Below are 20,465 nucleotides of genomic sequence, written 5' to 3'. Positions count from 1 at the left end.
CTTCCTATTCATGTATTTGTCAAGATATCTCTTAAATGTCGCTATCGCATCTGCTTCCACCACCTCCCCTGGCAGCAAGTTCCAGGCACTCACCACCCTCTGTGTAAAAAAAAAAAAACTTGCCTCGCACATCCCCTCAACTTTGCCCATCGCACCTTAAACCTATGTCCCCTAGTAACTGACTCTTCCACCCTGGGAAAAAGCTTCTGACTATCTGTCCATGCCACTCATAACTTTGTAAACCTCTATTGTGTTGCCCCTCCACCTCTGTCGTTCCAGTGAAAACAATCCGAGTTTTTCCAACCTCTCCTCATAGCTAATGCCTTCCAGACCATCAACATCCTGGTAAACCTCCTCTGTACCCTCTCCAAAGCCTCCACGTCCTTCTGGTAGTGTGGCGACCAGAATTGCACGCAATATTCTAAGTGTGGCCTAACTAAGGTTCTGTACAGCTGCAACATGACTTGCCAGTTTTTATACTCTATGCCCCGACCGATGAAGGCAAGCTTGCCGTATGCCTTCTTGACTACCTTATCCACCTGCATTGCCACTTTCAGTGACCTGTGGACCTGTATGCCCCGATCTCTCTGCCTGTCAATACTCCTAAGGGTTCTGCCATTTACTGTATATCTCCCACCTGCATTAGACCTTCAAAAATGCATTACCTCACATTTGTCTGGATTCAACTCCATCTGCCATTTCTCCGCCCAAGTCTCCAACCGATCTATATCCTGCTGTATCCTCTGACAATCCTCATCGTTATCCGCAACTCCACCAGCCTTTGTGTCGTCCGCAAACTTACTAATCAAACCAGCTACATTTTCCTCCAAATCATTTATATATACTACAAACAGCAAAGGTCACAGCACTGATCCCTGCGGAACACCACTAGTCACTTCCCTCCATTCAGAAAAACACCCATCCACTGATACCCTCTGTCTTCTATGACCGAGCCAGTTCTGTATCCATCTTGCCAGCTCGCCTCTGATCCCGTGTGACTTCACCTTTTGTACCTGCCATGCGGGACCTTGTCAGAGGCTTTACTAAAGTCCATATAGATAACATCCACTGCCCTTCCTTCATCAATCATCATTGTCACTTCCTCAAAAAACTCAATCAAATTAGTAAGACACGACCTCCCCTTCACAAAACCATGCTGTCTCTCGCTAATAAGTTTGTTTGTTTCCAAATGGCTCATCTCTAGAGGAGCCAATGAATTTCCCTCACCCAGTCCTCCAATCAGCAAGCTGGCAGAACTCACTCAGTGCTGGATGCTTGCCAATATTATTGTAACAAAGTTCGAACATGAAAATAGGCCCCTCTCCAACAACACTCTACCCACCAGATTTCTGTCAAACAAAAATCGGCCCCAGTATATTACTGAACTGCCAGAAAGTTACAGGTACTCGCACTGCATTGTAAAATACATCACTTCTTTAAGATTTTGTACTTATTTTACGTCCTGCATCAAGTCATAGAATGTCGTTCTTATGTCATCCCATGTCAAAACAGCATTTACCCTGCTGAAAATGTTTTGTTATACAGTCTGCCTGCTCTGTTCATCGGTGCTGTGATCCCTCATGCTGAGCAGTGACTCTTGCTTTTCAGCTCCTTCACCCAGTAGCACTGTCAGATTATTGTTAACTGCTTCTGAGGCGCAAAAATTAGAATTGTTGAAGGTTTGGTTGGCTTTGGCGTAAAGAACTTGAGCTACATGAGTTATGCATCCAGCACATAGATTGCAATGAACTGTGAAAGGTTAATGAATAGAAAAGAGGAAAATATTGGGGTTTTTATATACATTATTTATTCAGTCTATATTTTAATTGAACCTTATTTAATCCAGTGGAGTTGCATAGCTTTTTAAAAACTGTCAATGACGAAATTTTGAATGTAGAAAGGTTGATCTATTCTACACACGCAGTAGCTAATGAGATGGTAGTTACACAGTGGAACCGAATGCATTACTCTCATCAGTTGTTAGATGTCAATGTCCGGAATTGTTTGAAAATATCCAAAAAGTGGTAGAATTTGGACCTGTGTAGAGATATCAGGGCACAACCACCTACATGATGGGCTGAATGGCTTCCTTCTGTGCTGTAGCCATTCTATGATTAACAACGCCTAGATAGAGATATCTGATAGTCAGCAGAATAAGTGTGTTGCGAAGAAGTTGGATCTGGTGTTGGAAGAGGTTCAATAACCTGATACGTTTTGGCAAGGTGAATGCAACTCCCGCCCTCAGGATCGGCCTCTGTTTATTCATCCTCCAGCAGATGCGCCCAACTGAGGAGCCTCGGGGCATGCTGGTTTGAACGTGCGAGGAGGGTGTGCTGCTGAGCACCTGCCAGCTCTGAAACTTTTGCAGCTTCTAATAAACAGGAGTAGCTGGCAGTGGTCATAGATGGCAGCAGTGCCTTATCGCACTTTTTTTTTGTCCTTTTTCAGGAGAATGGTCAGGAGAGGGCCCAGACTGTGGATCCCTGTCTGGCAGAGACAAGTGAGCAGGCTGCCTTCACCTACACCGAAGTCACAAAGGGCGCACCGTGTAGAAGTGGCTGAGAGCGGAGGCCACCGTGTCACACACAGCACTGAGTGGATCACTGGGGTGTCTTTTTCCTGTAACTGTGCACTATTTTTCTTTGTGAGCACAATGTAAAAATTGACATTTGAAGTCAGCTGTGTGAGCCTCCTTTTATTAATGGCACGACAAAAGGTGTGAAATGGTGAAGCAACGGTATGTCAACGGTGATCGTGAAACCTCCAGGCGAATGTACATTGTTCATTGGCAGTAAGAGTTTACATGGTCTAGACTGCGTCTTCAATGGGAATGTTAGCACAGCCAGCTCAAAGTGAGTTCCACACCATTCCATTCTTCCTGGGTCAGAGGAGCTCACTTGAAACGTGCCTGAATAAGATGATCCCTGACGATGGCATCCTGATGAGACCCTCAATCCCCATGTTGGGCCCGGCCACCTCCCTGTGCAACCAGGGCATCTCGGTGTTCTACATCTTCCCCTCTTTCTCTCTTCCTCCTCCTCTTCAACGCCCTGCTCCTCCTCTTCCTCCGATTGAACTGTGTCCTTACAGGGTCCCACCCTATTCAAGCTGCACAATTCTCTGGAGGGTCATGTTATGGAGTGCGCAGCAGACCACCAAAACGAGCCTGGCCCTTGCAGGTGTATACTGCACAGTGCCACCCGACCATCCAGGTGCAGGAACTACATCTTCAGAAGCCCAATAGCCTGCTCAATGGTGGTCTTTGTGAGCAGATGGCTGCGGTTGTAGCGCCTCTGTTCCTCTGTCTCTGGCTTTTGTAGAGGGGTGAGTAGCCACCTCTTCAAGCGATATCCCTTGTCCTCTAGAAACCATCCACATAGTTTGGGGGGTGGAGTGAAGAGCTGTGGCAGCCTGGACTGGCAGCAGATGAAGGAATCATGACAGATGCCAGGAAAGCAATCACACGCATGGAGGAAGCTCGTGGTTTCAAAACAGCTGAATGTTGAGGGAGTGGACCCCTTCGTGATGATGAGTCTTGTTAGGCGGTCAGTTGGTGTCTTGATGGCTACATGGGTGCAGTCGATGATGCCCTGCATTTGGGGGAAATCCAGCGATGGAGGCGCAACCCATTTCCCTCTGTGCTTGCGAGGCCGCATCGACCTAGAATTGAATGTAATATCCAGCTTTCGCAAATAGGGCGTTTAGTATGCAGCCATTTGTGAGATGCCATCAAGGTCCACAGCTGATCCAAGGAAGGAGCCTGAAGCGAAGAGGTTCAAGGCCACAGTGATTTTGACAGATACTGACAGGGCATGTGGAGCAGTGCTGCAAGATGTGAGGTCTTCAGCAACAAGGGCACAAATCTCTGTGTCTGTCTCTCTGGAGAATTGCAGTTTCCTGCCTCTGTGGTTCTTGGTCATCTCAGGGTAGCTCCTTTTCCGGTGAATCCTAAGTTGAGAGTATGGCCTCTGTGTCCTTGCGCCTCATTCCTCTCCTCTGCCCTCCTGATGTCTAAGGCCCAGCCCTTCTTGCAGAGGGTGTTGCTTCTGATCTCCAGCTGCAGCCTTCCTTGTGCTCAGGTGGCCCCCCAATTGTGACTGGCAGTCTTGCCCCCACCTCTTAACGCCCCTGAGATGCCAGGAGGGTGGTGAACCCCCTGCACTTTCCATTCTCCCCGCCACCTCTGCTGAGCCAAATGCACCTATTTCCCATTGGCCAAATCCCCCTCTGCGCATTTCACCCTTTTGTGGGGCCCAGCTAATTCCCTGGGACTGCCATGGCTGGCTTCCCACTGTGTGTCTGCCTCCATTCAGCTAGTAGCCCCAGACAGCGCATGCAGCCTGTGCACCCCCATGAAAATCAGGACATGCCATTTAATGAGCTTTTAATGAGCTTTTAATGAGCTCTTTAACAATATTAATTGGCCACCTTAATGGATTAGGCAGCATCGCGGGGTTACCATCCACCCCGGCATGGTGAAACTCGTCAGTATTGGGAAACCAGCACGATGCTCAGTGCCAGTATTTTTGTTCCCCAGCAGGGACTGAAAACTCAGCCCATAGTTTCAACAGGACAGCAGGATTACATAAAATGATGCAGCAGAGAAGACTGTTTAACCCACCATGTTTGTGTTGGCCCTTTGGTAGAACTATCCAGCTAATCTCACTCCCCTGCGTGCACGCCATTGCACTGCAGATTATTTTCCCTTCAAGTATTTATTCAATTCTCTTTTGAATGTTACTATTGAATTTGCTTCCACCACTCTGTCAAACAGTGCATTCCAGATCACAGCTGCTAGCTGTGGCAAATGTTTCCTAATGCTGCCCCTGATGCTTTTATCGATCATCTTCAATCTGTGTTCTCTGGTTATCCGAAACCTCCTACTGGAAAGTTTCTCCTTATTTACACTTAAAACCCCTCTTAAATCTCTGCTCTAAGAAGAACATCATCTCTTGTGTCTCCACATACCTAAAGTTCCTCATCCTTGGTACCGTTCTACTAAATCTCTTCTGCAACCTCTCCATGACATTGACGTCCTTTCTTGAGTGTCATGTCCAGCTGAGACTTAACTTTTATAAAGGTTTAGCATAACTTCTTTGCTTTTACCCATCTACTAATAAAGCCAAGGATCACACCTTTATTGACAGCCTTCTCAACTTGTCCTGCCACCTTCAAAGATTTGTTTACGTACACCCCCAGGCCTCTCTGTTCTTGCACCTTCCTTTTAAATTTTACAATTTAGTTCAGATTGCCTCTCTTGTTCTTCCTACCAAAATGTATCACTGCACACTTTGTTAAATTTCATCTGCCACGTCTATTTTACCAGTCTGTCTACATCCTCCTGAAGTCCATTACTATCCTCTTCATAGTTGACTATATTTTGGAGTTTTGTATCATCTGCAAACTTTGAAATTATGGCCTGTTTACTCAAGTCCAGGTCATTAATACATATCGAAAAGAGCAGTGGTCCTAATACTGACCTCTGCATTCTTCCTTCTAGACTACAAAACATCCGTTCACCAATACTTGCTGCTTTCTGCCATTATCCAATTTTATATCCTTGCTACCACTGACCCTTTAATCCCATGGGCTTTAATTTTGCTAACAAGTCTATTGTATGGTACTTTGTCAAATTCCTTTTCAAAACTCATGGCCATGCTTTTAACTCATTCAAAGCCCATCTACCTGCACAGAGCTAAAATCAGATCCCATACGCCCATATACGGAAAATCAACTGCACTACTCTCATCAACCCTTTCTGTTACTTCATCAAAGAACGTGATCAAGTTAGTCAAACATGATTTTCTTTTAACAATTCTGTGCTGACTTTCATTTATTAGCCAATGCTTTTGAAAATGCGAATTAATTTTGTCCTTGATTCTGGGACCTGATTTTAACTCTGTGTAATTGGATGGATTTTGGATGAAGTTAAAATCTCGTCCATAGTTTCAAAGTTTCAACATTTGGCTGACGCCTGTATTTGGCAGGGCTCTCTCTCTACCCTTTTTTAAGCGGAAGTATCATTTGCAACCCTCAGTCTTCTGGCACCAACCTCTAACTTCCACCCTTCTTTCCCTCGGTAACCTCGGATGCATCCCATCTGGACTGGGTGACTTTTCTACTTTGAGAACTGCCAACCTTTTAAATACCTTCTCTTTAGTTTTGATTGTATCCAGTATCTTTACAGCATCCTCCTTTTGTTACTGCATTTGGCAGTATCCTCATCTCTACTAAAGACAGATGCAAAGTACTCATTTAGCACCTCAACTGTACCCTCTGCCTCCACAGGAAGATCTCCTTTTTGGTCCCTAATAATCCCACCCTTCCTTTGACTACCCTTTTACTATTTGTTTATAAAAGACTTTTCAGTTCCTTTTAATGTTGGTTGCTAATCTATTCTCATACTCTCTTTACCACTCTTATTCCCTTTTTTAGGTCTCCTTTTGTACTTTCTATATTCAGTTTGGTTCTCCACTGAACTATGAACCTTACAAATTTTTACACCTCATTGTCTCACTGAACCTGAGTGAGGCTAGAGAAGGATATAATGTGACTGTGAAGGGAATGGAATTTGTCGCAAACTCTCAAAAAATGGTTTCAGTCTTCCCACTGCTTAGCAGGAAGTTGTAACTCATTCAAGACTTTATGTTGGTTGGGCAGTCTGACAGCAAGGAAGTGTTTCTGGGATCAAAATAAATGGAGAGGGAGAGCTGGTATCATAGAATAGATCTGAACTGTGAAGTTTAATAAATCTGATTCTTGACTTTCTATTACAGTGATGAAATGTGTTTTAAAACCTTGTAGATGAATTACAAGCTTCCAGTCTCTAACAGGAAATGAGCGTAAATTTTATTATATAATTGTATGCCTAACGTTCATATTTATAGGATCAGAATGTATATATTATGCCTGCTGTATCATTCCTGTAATTATGTTTCTCTATCTAGAAACAAAAATGCCTCTGGTTCGTAAAGTTGGAGAGACCAAGCAGGAACCCCTGCTAACCAATGGTACTGTACAATATTTAATACATTTTCATTTGATAAATGTCCATCCAGTTGTTCCCCTTTTTGATACTTTTGATCACCCAGAGTAGAGCTTTAATTAACCTTTTAATGTAGTTAAATGTTGGCACATTTCCTCTGCCTAGCTGGGATGATAGAGAAGGCAGAGTTTACTCTACAATTAATAGATGGAGAGTTGTTTGTCAAATTCACCTCTTTGGCAGCAGTTGTGGCTTTGTGTTACTGATGAAATTGACAGTATGCTTTGATCATAAAAATCAAGCAGAAAAATGGCCGTAAAAATTCCGTTAAAATGGGGCTTGCTTTTTTTTTTCTGCTGTAGCAGCAAAGCAACATAGAGTTTGTGATGAGAGAAGGCAATTCAGATGATTAGGTCTTTTCCTTCCACAGTCCATGAATGACTCCCTCAGACTTCACTGCTCACTCTCTTCCTGTATTGGACCAGGAATGAAATTTGTGCTGGTCATCTGGAATGTAAAAATTCTACCACTTTACCATCAATAACCCAAGTATAGGTATCAAACTTCTTGTCTAATAGAAGATCTGTAGATAAGGGGAATGTTGTATTAGACATTTATGCGCAACCAAATTGAGTAAGCAATCTATCATCATCCTGGTGGGGCCGGGGGGGCGGGAAGAAGTATCTTCATTAAGTTAGTTAATGTTTGCTATTGCTTTATCTGTTAAGTGAACATTATGACGAAATGGGACAGAGTGTATAACAGGCAGCTGACATACTGCCCTTGTTTCTGCTACCACTATACATTAAAATCGGCTTCTGTTTTTTAAAGATTTTATTAGAACTTCTAATTACAACGGACTAGTTGGATACAGGTATCATTAACTGGTTACTAGTTAGTAACTTCGTAGAACCCATCTTTTTCTGCCTTTGTATCTCAAGAATACTATCACAGCACAAGAAAATCTGTCTTAAACAATTGATAGCTTGGCAACTATTTACTAGGTATTGGTTTTGGTGCAATACTTGGCATATTTAGGTCTGCAGTATTTAACATTACTTTGGAAGGTGGTAGAATGAATGATCATGATCCTATGATTTTGAATATCAGTCCCTGTGTATGTGTTTTTTGAAAAGAGAAGAAAGTATCAATGTCATCTTGCTAGTTAATATATTAATATTTAGTTATTCTGCACATTTCTCATTTATCGAATCAAAGGTGTCGTTTTTATCATTCTCCAGTGTAATGATCAGGGAAATTAAAATGCAGACAGAGCAGCAACACTCTTCAACCAATGGTTGTGTGCAAACGTTCATTCTTATATAATTCAAATAGTGTAGTTAGTTCTGTTCCAAATTTCTTATTTAAATCTCTAGTTTAGCTTCAGCATTGTTAAATGTTGCCTCAGTTCTCCACTCTATATGATAGAAGAGGCAAAAGCTTGTCTTATTGATAACAGAAGACTTGCCATTTAAACATTGCATACATTAGATTGTAGTGAATTTGTATACGGTCAGTTTAATCTCTGTCTTATTTATCCTACAGCACAAGACAAACAAGGCCTTGGTAAGGAGAATTGGATAATACAAGTTTTTCTTTACAGCTACAGCATTGTACTTTTTTAAGTATTCACTGATGTCAAAGCTATGGATCACAATTGTATATTAAATTGTAGATTTTAAATGGCATTCCAAGGAATCAACATAATTATATAAATTTTCAGCCCAGATAGTCATTTTGTCAATTTGTATTAAGCAATGACAGGCTAATGCAATTTATTGTGTAGGTAGTCTGATCATGGGGATGGAAGCAGGTTAGCTTGAAAGTATGTCGAGGGCAGCATTCCTCCTCTTGGTCTACAAGCACTGCTGGAAAAGCACTTATCTCTCCCATGCAGCAGTCCTTGCCTCCCTTTAGCTGCCAGATTTCCTGAGGCTGAGGAAACCCAGCCAGCCAGGGTTAACGCTAGAGAGAGAGAAAATCTGAGACCCACACCTCATTAAAATATTTAAATGAGCCATCCTCCTCTCGCTTTGCCACTGTTAAAACTGGAAATGAACGGTTTCAAGGCGAGTTGGGTTTGGGTTTCAAATTTTTACAATTTTTAACATCCCACCTGTTTTTTGGGGATTAAAATCACCCTCTTCATGTCCTGAGATGCTTCTATCTCAGTAGGGCAGTTCCTCCATTTTGTCATTAGTTCAAGATGTCTTCTTAATTTCGGACATTGCTAAGTTTATTTTCCATTTGTTGCATAGTGAAAAATCCTTACACTTTTTCATCTTTTATGCTGAAAGTGAGAAAATTCAACTCTGAAATGCAAATCTTCCCTTTTCTGGAAAAAATAAGTTCTGCAACTCCAAAACAAATTGGCTGCAGCAAAACCTGCAAAACGTTTACCTTGGATATACCAACTGCCCTTGAGCACTCTATAGAGATGATACTGAAATCTGGAATTTACAGAGCCCGTACTTCATAAGTATTCTCTGGAAGCATTATATTGTATTCTGGGCACCAGATTGTAGAATCACCTTTAATATTACTGTTAAGTAACTTTAAGTTTGCTACATGCATATCTTTCTTAGATTTGCATTTACATGTAATAAAACACCACCTTTCAAATAAAGTTCAGGACAGAAACAGTTGAGAAAATCAGGTTGCCACTATAAATCAGTGTAAAAATTACAGTGCAAACGTCTCCATGCAGCACTTCTGTTTCATTAATTGTCCAATTTTGTGTATTCTTTAAGGAACTACTGGTATTACTATCAGTTGTATTATTGGCATTTGTGTTGGTATTGGTGGTGTTGCTGGATTGTCCTATTATAATAAGAAAAGGTAAGATACTTTTATATTCATATTTATTTTGCATCTTCTAGAAAACCATAAATACAACCTGCTTTGTGCCTTTTCTATTCTTTGTTTCTCCTTTTAGATTAGAGATACAGCACTGAAACAGGCCCTTCGGCCCACCGAGTCTGTGCCGAACATCAACCACCCAATTATACTAATCCTACACTAATTCCATATTCCTACCAAACATCCCCACCTGTCCCTATATTTCCCTACCACCTACCTATACTAGTGACAATTTATAATGGCCAATTTACCTATCAACCTGCAAGTCTTTTGGCTTGTGGGAGGAAACCGGAGCACCCGGAGAAAACCCACGCAGACACAGGGAGAACTTGCAAACTCCACACAGGCAGTACCCGGAATCGAACCCGGGTCCCTGGAGCTGTGAGGCTGCGGTGCTAACCACTGCGCCACTGTGCCGCCCTCTTCCCACAATCTATTTTTCACTAGTTTGCTTTTTTTTTTAGCTTTATTGACTTACCGAGGCAAAATTAGCTTTGAGAAACATCCAAAGTAAATCTACTTTTTCATAGGAAATCTCTCATTTAATTGGTTTTATGTGTGCTAGCAATTGACTATAGGTTTTCTTCCTGATGAGCTCTAACCAACTGTCTTAATTCCCTGCACCCATGAAAATGTAAATCAGTGATTTGTCTAATCTTGTGTCTACATTATTCATTTTCAATGGCTTTCCTTAGCATAACTTACGTACTTGTAATTTAAATCATTTGGGCCTCAAGCATAAATGCCAGTATGAAAGTGGAAGTCGGCTTGCCTGTTTTGTCATTCTGATCTTTCAGAATTTGGTCATTTGTTTATTATCTCAAGTCTTTGAAAAGTCTGTTAACTGTGCACTTCTAGACGGTCATGCTGGGCCCCCAACAGCCAAGAATGAGGCATATTAATTTCGCCACATGTACATTAACTTTCAAATTGTTGCTGGGAAGGAGAGAAGGCCTGCTACAAGGGTTGTCAGAGTTGGCTGGAAGACATTTATATACCAATAGGGACAAGAGAGGTTACTCCTCTTATCCATTTAACCCATAATGGACTTTGAGCACCAGACATTGAAGACAGGGAAGCACATTCCAGGCCCTGCTAAGATGATACAATCCACAGTGCCAAGACGTGGTCAGAGCAGTTAGTCACATGACTGACCTGCTTGGCAACTGGGGCTTTTCTGAATTGCACAAACAGTTTGAATTGAGAGTGTCTGTTTGCTCCTGGACTTAAAAGACCTCTCCTGGCTGGCTTGCCACAGCCTCTCCTGTCTGCTTCCATCTCTTTCTCACGGAACCCCAAATCTACTGAAGACACATGAACCCCAAGAGAGAAAAGTCTCCTGTAGCAAACAAGGTTTAAGAAGAATACTAGGCCCCAATGAAAAGCAAGATCTAAGGACTCTACAGTGAGCTTGAAGAACTTTTGCCTCAAAAGTTTTGCCTCAAACTTTTACACTTTATCTTCTCTTTTTTGTCTCTATTTTCATGTGTGTAGCGCGCATGCATGCTAGCGTGTATCCGTAAGCGTCAACTGAATTAGTGTTTACGTTCAAGTTTAATAAATTTCAATTTTTCTTCTTTAAACCTAAGAAAACCTGTTAGTGCTGGTTGCTTTGCCTTATAATTGAAAAACGGTGAACAAGGATTCACCAAGGGGGAGCTGAAAACTGTGTGTTTAAAAATAAAACCCTGTTATGGTAAGACCGGGTGAAGGCTAAGAGGGACCCCTAGACATCTTTCTCACCTGGTCATAACATAGACCAATTACCATTATATACCGTTCCACCCAAATTATGCTTACACCTAATGTAGCTCAAATACTCCATCTGCGATGCAGTAAACGAGTTATCTCCAGTTCTATTTTGATCATTGTCCCATCTTGAAAACTATTTGAGTATATGGAAAAGTTGTAATATCTTTCACTCCTCAACAGGAGACAGGAAAAGGCTTTCCCAATATTCTGTGAATCTTCTTGCCATTTCCTCCCTTCTCACTCCTTTTCTTCACATATAATGTCTCTTGCAATCAAAGTTGTCTTGAAGAAACACGTTTAATTAACTTATTTCTTAAATAAAGTGACATTAGGTATGTGCTGTGTATGGGCTGTTGTATTAATATTTTACAAATTTGATTAACAATATGCTCCATTATATATTGAATTTTCATTTGTGCCTGTCACCTTTTGCCTTTTCCAGACAATGTAACACCTGTAAGACGGTTCACATCAACCCTGAACCCAATCAAAGCCAAGTGGAGGCCAATTTTATTCAGTACCGTGATCACCCAGCATGATTTTTAATGAGGTCAAAATTATAAAAGGTCAACTTTTTTTTAAAATTCTAGTTTCCAAACTGCTTTAAATGCTTTCAGCTTTGTTCCAGTGCAGTGTTAAATATTGATCTTGGCTGATGTTTATCCCTTAGCATTACTAAAACAGACTATCTGATTAATATCTCATTGTTTGTGGGGTCTTGCTGTGAGTATATTGGCTGCTGTGAGTATATTGGCTACTGTGTTTCCCTACATTAATATCATGACTGCACTTCAGAAGACTACTTTGTTGGCTGTGAAGTGCTTTGACATCCTGAGGTCGTGGAAGGTACTATACAAATTTAACCGCAGCACCGTGTGGAAGGAGAGGGTTTGTGACCAGTTGTACACCAGCTGTGCTGCACTTTGTGGCCCTCAGACATAGGGCTGGATTTTATGCACCCACCGCTGGGGGGGGCACTGCCATGCTGCCGTGATGTTGCACACAGCAGCTAATTTAAATGCACCGGTCAGCCGGCTTGCCCCCAGTCACATGGAAGGGGCTCACCGGCAATGGTGTCAGCTGCCCATGCGCTGGCACCATTTTTAAAGGGCAGCCAGCCCTGCTGGCTAACTTGCATTTTAAAGTTACATCCCCTGCCCACTGTTCCGATCCAAAATCTATCACTCTTTTCCCACTCCCTAATGACGATTAACTGCAGTATTTGCCCTCCTTCCCCTCCCCACAAAATATTTACCTTCCACTATTGTCCTTCAACGCCTCCCCCACCCCCCCACCAAACTGAACAAAGTGCAGAAGTCACCCCTTCCCACCATCCCTTACACTAGTACTGTCATAGAGTTACACAGCACAGAAACAGCCCCTTCGGTCCATCGTGTCTGTGCCGGTCATCAAGCACCTATCTATTCTAATCCCATTTTCCAGCACTTGGCCCGTAGCCTTGTATGAGTCATAGAGAGATACAGCACTGAAGCAGGCCCTTCAGCCCACCGAGTCTGTGCCGACCATCGACCACCCATTTATACTAATCCTACATTAATCCCATATTCCCTACCACATCCCCACCTTCCCTCAATTCTCCTACCACCTACCTACACTAGGGGCAATTTACAATGGCAAATTTACCTATCAACCTGCAAGTCTTTGGCTATGGTGTTTCAAGTGCTCATCTAAATACTTCTTAAATGTTGTAAGGGTTTCTGCCTCTACCACCCCTTCAGGCAGTGCATTACAGATTCCAACCACCCTCTGGGTGAAAACATTTTTCCTCAAATCCCCTCTAAACCTCCTGCCCCTTACCTTTAAGTGTATGCCCCGGTTATTGACCCCACCGCTAAGGGAAAAAGTTTCTTCCTATCTACCCTATCAGTGCCCCTCATAATTTTGTATACCTCAATCAGGTCCCCTTTCAGCCTTCTCTGCTGTAAGGAAAACAACCCTAGCCTATCCAGTCTCTCTTCATAGCTGAAATGCTCCAGCCCAGGCAACAGCCTGGTGAATCTCCTCTGCACCCTCTCCAGTGCAATCACATCCTTCCTATAGTGTGGTGCCCAGAACTGCACACAGTACTCCAGCTGTGGCCTAACTAGCGTTTTATACCACTCCATCATAACCTCCCTACTGTTACTCTTACATTCTATGCCTTGGCTAATAAAGGCAAGTATCCCATATGCCTTCCTAACCACCTTATCTACCTGTGCTGCTGCCTTCAGTGAACTATGGATAAATACACCTCTATACTTCCTAGTGTCCTACCATCCATTGTATATTCCCTTGCCTTGTTGTCCTCCCAAAATGCATCGCCTCACACTTCTCAGGATTAAATTCCATTTGCCACTGCTCCGCCTATCTTACCAGCCCATCTGTATCGTCCTGTAATCTGAGGCTTTCCTCCTCACTATTTGCGACACCACCAATTTTTGTGTCATCTGTGAACTTACTGATAATACCTCCTATATTCATGTCTAAATCATTAATGTACACTACAAACAGCAAGGGTCCCAGCACCGATCCCTGCGGTACACCACTGGTCACAGGCCTCCACTCGCAAAAACAACCCTCAACTGTCATCCTCTGCCTCCATCCGCTAAGCTAATTTTGGATCCCATTTGCCAAATTGCCCTGGATCCCATGGGCTCTTACCTTCTTAACCAATCTCCCATGTGGGACCATATCAAAAGCCTTACTGATGTCCATGTGGACTACATCAACTGCTTTACCCTCATCTACACTTCTAGTCACCACCTCAAAAAATTCACTCAAGTATGTTAGACATGATCTCCCCCCGACAAAGCCATGCTAACTATCCCTGATTAATCCGTGCCTTTCCAAGTGGAGATTAATCCTGTCCCTCAGAATTTTTTCCAATAGTTTCCTTACTACTGATGTTAGACTCACATTATCTGTAATTATCTGGTTTATCCCTGCTACCATTCTTGAATAATGGTACCACGTTTGCTGTCCTCCAGTCCTCTGGTACCTCTCCTATGGCCAGAAAGGATTTGAAAATTTGTGTCAGAGTCCCTGCTGTCTCCTCCCATCTCCTCCCTTGCCTCACATAACAGCCTGGGATACATCTCATCTGGGCCTGGGGATTTATCCACGTTTAAGCCCGCTAAAACGTCTAATATTTCCTCCCTTTCAATGCTAATTTGTTCAAGTATATCACAATCCCCCTCTCTGATCTCTCCACCCACATTGTCCTTCTTCATAGTGAACACAGATGAAAAGTAATCATTTAAAACCTCACCTATATCCTCCGGCTCCACACATGCATTGCCACTTTGGTCCCTAATGGGCCCTACTCTTTCCCTGGTTATCCTGTAAATCTAACATTCTGCCCCCGCTGCACTAACAATCAAAAGCTCCACCCGCACCCCCCCTTCCCCACCACTGTGGTGCCAGATTTCCCTGCACGGAAAGTGAAGGTCTGAGTGCCGACTGCCAGTAGATCGCAGCCCAAAGGTAAGATGGGAGTGAATTTTATTTAACTATTCAAAGCCAGGTCCCATCGCTCGGGGGGGAGGGGGCCAAGATAGAGGCTCGCCACCGCCAGGAAAATTGGGCTTGGTACTCCCGGCGTTGGACTCTGTGGCGGGCTGCTGAAGGAATGATCTTCCATCCCCTACCCCCACCATTTCCCCCCCCCCCCCCCCCCCCCCCACCACCCACCCAACATCGGGAGCTCAGTAAAATTATGGCCATAGAGTGGGATTGCCAAGATTGAGAGATAATGGTGCTGAAAGTTGAATCTAAGGAGGTAGAATTTCAAGAGGGAAATGAGACCTTAAGATGCAAGTTGTGAATGAAGAGGGCTGACTTGCTGAGCATTCTAAAGGAAGGCAAGGACCCCTGCCCAGCTGGACTATGTACAAGGATGTTTAAACATTTAATTAATAGAATGGGTCAAACCCTGTTGAATATCTTGAGGAAATCATCTTCTTCTTCTTTGGCTTCCTTATCTCGAGAGACAATGGGTAAGCGCCTGGAGGTGGTCAGTGGTGTGTGGAGCAGCGCCTGGAGTGGCTATAAAGGCCAATTCTAGAGTGACAGGCTCTTCCACAGGTGCTGCAGAAACATTTGTTTGAGGAAATCATTGGAAAGAAAAGTGGTATTTAAGAATTGAAGGGTGAGTGCCTTTTTAAATGGGCATCGCAATCAAAAGATAATCCTTGATGAGACTTTCTAATTTGGAATCATCCTTTTTTTAAATGGAGGATCACCATGGCTGACAAATCTGTTGGAGTTCTGTGGAAAAATTAACAGATCTGTACGATAAAGTTAACTCCGGATGACGTATGTTTAGGTTCTAGTGCATTTTTGATGTAGTGTCGCAATGGAGATTACTGCACAAGGATGGGAAGGTTGGGAGTTTTAGAAATTGATTAGAAGTGGGCTGAATCAGAGGATACAGTGAGTAGCTCTGCATGAATGCAACTTTGGCAGGAAGATGATGAAGGCTGTATTAATGGACATTGTGCGGGTTGTTATTACAGGTTAATTATTTAGAAATAGGAACAACAATAAAGCTGCAACGCTCCCTAATGTATAGGGAGCAAATGGACCGAATGCAATGGGAAGTTTGTTTGAGTGACATGCTGGTCTAGACTTGAGCCATTGTCTTCAGCCCTTCATTGATTCCAGTCCCTAGTTACCGCCTCCATTCCTCTCTTTCGCAAATCTATGAGGCAGAATTAAGCTGATCGCAACCTTGGTGTTTTATTTGACTCCAAGATAAGTTTCTGATCCGCACCACTACAAGGACTGCCTATTTCCACCTCCGTAACATTTCCCAACTCAGGCCCTGCCTCAGCTCGTCTGCTGATGAGACCCTCATCCATGCCTTTGTTACCACTGGACTTGACTATTCCAACGCACTCCCGGCTGACCTCTCATAGTCTCCCCTCTGTAAATGTGAGGTCATCCAAAGCTCTGATGCCTGTGTCCTCATGCATTGCAACTCCCATTTACCCATCACGGTTGTGCTTACTCACCTACATTGTCTCCTGGTCAAGCAACGCTTTTTTTCAAATTCTCATCCTTCTTTTCAAGTCCTTCATGGCTTTGGTCCTCATTGTCCTCCAACCCTCAGATATCTGTGTTTATCTAATTCTGACCTCTTGAGCAAATCTGCTTTTAATTGCTACACTAGTGGTGTTCATACCTTCAGCTGCTGAGGCCCTAAAGCTCTGGAATTCCCTCCCTAAACCTCTTGGCCTCTCTACCTCTTTTTCCTCCTTTTAAGAAGCTCCTTAAAATCTACCACTTTGACAAGCACCCTAATTTTGTCTTAAATAGCTCGGTGTCCAGTTTTGCTTCATAATGCTCCTGTGAAGTATTTATACCAAGTGCAGTTATTGTTTCACCATCTTTTTATGCTTGTAAGTTTGACTAATTTTAAGACCTTTTCTAATTTTCTATATTTTTTCCCCCCTACAGGTCAAAATTCTGAGCTGTTATTCTAAATGTATGCTTCTGGCAATGTCCTACTTCAGTTAATCCTGTCTCAGAGCAAATGAATGGAAGCATCTACCTTCTCTGTTTCATTGCAAAGCAAACTTGATGCAGCTCTCTCTAATTCTAGATGAACTAAATTAGAGTTTTCTTTCCAGATTTTCTATCCCATTGTTGTACTTTGGCAATTGCACTTCAATCAAAACTCTATGTTAATTGTTTTCCTTTTAAATACCAGTGAAATAGATGTTTCTCTATAAAAATGTTCACTGAGTTGTGTTTTAGATTTGAACACAGTTTGTTTTTTAAAAAAGCTTGATTGGTTATTTAAATAAATTTGTTTAAATGTATTAGTACCCACTGGTGATAGTTATGTTTGTAGGGATGTGAATACGCCACAACTGAATTATTAGTTTTATTTAGACTTCTGTGTGAATTACTGATTGGTGTCCTTTCTAGAAGTTGATTTTTTTTTTTAGTAGCTTGTTAACTGCCTTAAACAAAAAAGTGGGATATTTGGCTAGACTAAGCTTGTTATTGACTTTTCTTCAAATTTGTATTGGATATGGTACAAGTGTTGCTTCATGAAAAATTTGCTTACTGAGCATTGGAATTGTAAGTGAATATAAAGGAAAGGCCTATTCTTAAGTTTCAGAATACACCCTTGATTTTTTTTTTCCCATGCAATAATTAACCTAAAGGAAGACTGCTTTCTTTGCCATATTTGGAACTATGCTGAAACATGACATTTCAATGTTTATTCTTTGTTTCCTGCCCCTATTGAGACATTCTTTTAAAATTAGATGCATGGGTGTATTTTCCGATGTGCAATTTGAGGATAAGGTCATTCATTGTAAAAAGAATTTTATTTCACTGAAAAGTTAATTGTGCATTAATATGTGCTTTTAACACATTTGATTTTAAGCTGAATCAAACTGTTTTTACCCTGTAGTAGTGTTTTGCTGATCTTGACTCAGTTCAGGTTTGAGAATCACCTTGATCTGTCAGTCTTTGTGCAGTATTTTGTTGTTAGAAATTTGAAGATGATCCATTTATTTAAATGTCTATTTTTGTGTTGGTAATATTTTTATGACAAATGTGAAAAAATATTTATATCCTGCATCCTGGGCCAGTTAAATTTCTCAATTTAGAGCTACATTTTATTTCCGATCTACCATCAAATGTATAGTTCAAAACTGTCAAAGGTATTGCATTCGGTAATAGCATATTGGCTTTTGAAAACTGTTCCTTTCATATGGCCTGCACACCACAGCTATTATGCAGCAGCTGAGTATGTAAAGTTAAAGGCAGATTATCAGAAATAAATGCAATGACTAGTTATGCAATTGAATTCAGTAAATCTGCTAATTCGTACCGTAGCATTAGAATATGACCATGAAAGCTGCTACATTTCTTTTAAAAGAGCAAAACTGGTTTACTAATGGCCTTCAAGGAAGAAAATTTGCCACTCTACTTGGGCTACCCTTTACATGATTCCTGTCCCATACAATGTGGTCGGTTCTTCATTCTTTCTGAGTAGACTCTCAGACCATTCAGTTGTAACACAGTTGCGTCAAGAAAGCAACACACCACTACTTTTTCAGGGCAACTAGGCTATAGGTAAAAAATACTGCATTACCAGTGTTGCCCATGTGTCAAGTACGAACAGATTTTTAAAGACTTTTGAGGTCAAACTTTGCTTAATTGTTTAAAAAAAATGAAGTTAATCTTGTGTAACCAAGTGTAACTATTACATCAGTGAATGGAACCAGTTTCAAAATGGCTGACTTGAAAGAGGAAAATGAAGGAATGTTAATTTTAACAATGTTGACATTTAATTTTATCTTTACCTAAAATGCCCCAAAATGCTGCATAGAATAATTCTGTAAATGTTTGTGATATGTCTGAGTTTTTGATTTAACTTATTTTTTATTCCCAATGACACACAGAGCACATGATTTTTTGTTATTAAAGATGCCAAATCTGATTTAGTTTCTCATTATTGAATCTTCTGAAAAATTAGTATACTTTATTAATAGCAGAGATCATATCAATTTAATTTTTTTACCATTTTATATTTGTGCCATTTTAGTTTTCAACCACTATTGCCACTGATGGATCTAATTAACTGTGGTTCATCTTTGTATATAGTGGATTTTGTTTATGCTTAAATACTGAACTTGAAGCACCTAGGGACATTTTACTATGTTAAAGGCTCTATATAAGTGCACGTTGTTATGATGTATCTAGTTTGGTTTTCTTAATTCAACTTTTTGGCACATCAGTCTTTGTCTGCAATCCCAAACCAAATTCCAAATGCAGTACGATTGCTGCATTTTGTACAGAGCAAGATGATATCACTGGTACCTTCTAATGTTCATGCTTTGAAGGCTAATGTCAAGCTCACACAACTCGAACGTATGAACTATAAATATGAACTTAAGTATAAACCCAAAAACGGGCACTTTCCTGTAAAACAAGATGAAGTTGAGACGTCAGGTGTCCCTGCCAATACACGTGGAACTGCAAGAGCCCTGAGCTAATTGTCATGTCTGGACAAGTCTTGGCGAAGGCATTAAAATGCAAATGACCCTTCCTGTGGTAATGGCTGCATTTCTCCAACTAATTTTTTTTAAAAACTGGGTTCACAATACTGTTGCAGACTCTTCAACTCCAAACTTGAAATCCAGAAAATGGGTGTGTAAAGTTCAATTTTATCAAGATGGTATGTGAATGAGTGATACCTGGACTTCATTGTCTAACAATGGTCTAACCTTCGGAAACTATTTGAGGTCAATGGACAGAGATGCTCTGATCATATGACAAACCTGATTAGGTTTTAATAAGGCACATTCTGAGCAGAGACAGGAAAATCATCAATGCCAACGAAGAAAAAAGGCCCCTGCCTAAGACCACCAGCTTTAAGCCACATGTAGGCAGAGACTCAAGTTGGCCCTGAAATCTCCACCTGAGGAACCATTTAAGGTCTTCACCATTGAACCTTGACCAGAGTAAAAGGAGAGAAATCTGCTACTGTGAACATAAAACAGCAGCGAATCTGTCCTCCTAAACCTCCAGAGCTTTTCTTCAGTGGACAAAAAGGATTACATGCCTGCATCATTTTAACAGAACTCTTGAAATCGTAAGACCTAATTACTTGCAACTTTTATAATTGTAGTCTTTTCTTGAGTGTGTTTGTTTATCTGTATGAGTGAGAGTAGGTGTATTTATTCGGGTGTTGAACAATTAACATTTATCTTTTGTTTAAAACTTGCGAGAAAACCTGCCATATGTCTGTTCCTGACAATTAAAGCAGTCGGGCACTAAAACACTTTTAAACACACTGTCTTTGGTTAGTCAAGAGGTAAAAAGGGGGAGCTATCCCTATTATCTCTCT

General features: G+C 41.6%; 1 protein-coding gene across 4 annotated transcripts in view; it reads left to right on the top strand.

Moving 5' to 3' along the window:
* LOC137383883 (C4b-binding protein alpha chain-like) overlaps positions 1 to 19,055 on the top strand; it is a 75,189-nt gene extending 56,134 nt beyond the window's left edge. For 2 of the 4 annotated variants that reach the window (XM_068057240.1, XM_068057239.1), the window contains 5 exons: positions 6,948 to 7,010; positions 8,531 to 8,551; positions 9,736 to 9,823; positions 12,039 to 12,162; positions 17,054 to 19,055. In XM_068057240.1, the coding sequence (XP_067913341.1) occupies positions 6,948 to 7,010; positions 8,531 to 8,551; positions 9,736 to 9,823; positions 12,039 to 12,135 (269 nt within the window). In that variant the 3' untranslated portion in view covers positions 12,136 to 12,162; positions 17,054 to 19,055. Of the gene's footprint in view, positions 1 to 2,448; positions 2,622 to 6,947; positions 7,011 to 7,415; positions 7,541 to 8,530; positions 8,552 to 9,735; positions 9,824 to 12,038; positions 12,163 to 17,053 lie in introns of those variants that run through there. The other 2 variants (XR_010977479.1, XM_068057241.1) reach the window with 2 other exon arrangements.
* The last annotated feature ends 1,410 nt before the right edge of the window (positions 19,056 to 20,465 follow it).

This window comes from Heterodontus francisci, chromosome 25 (assembly GCF_036365525.1).
Source record: "Heterodontus francisci isolate sHetFra1 chromosome 25, sHetFra1.hap1, whole genome shotgun sequence".
In the NCBI taxonomy this organism is placed as follows: domain Eukaryota; kingdom Metazoa; phylum Chordata; class Chondrichthyes; order Heterodontiformes; family Heterodontidae; genus Heterodontus; species Heterodontus francisci.
Note: the sequence above shows the minus strand (reverse complement) of the source record. Positions and strands in the feature narration are given on the sequence as shown.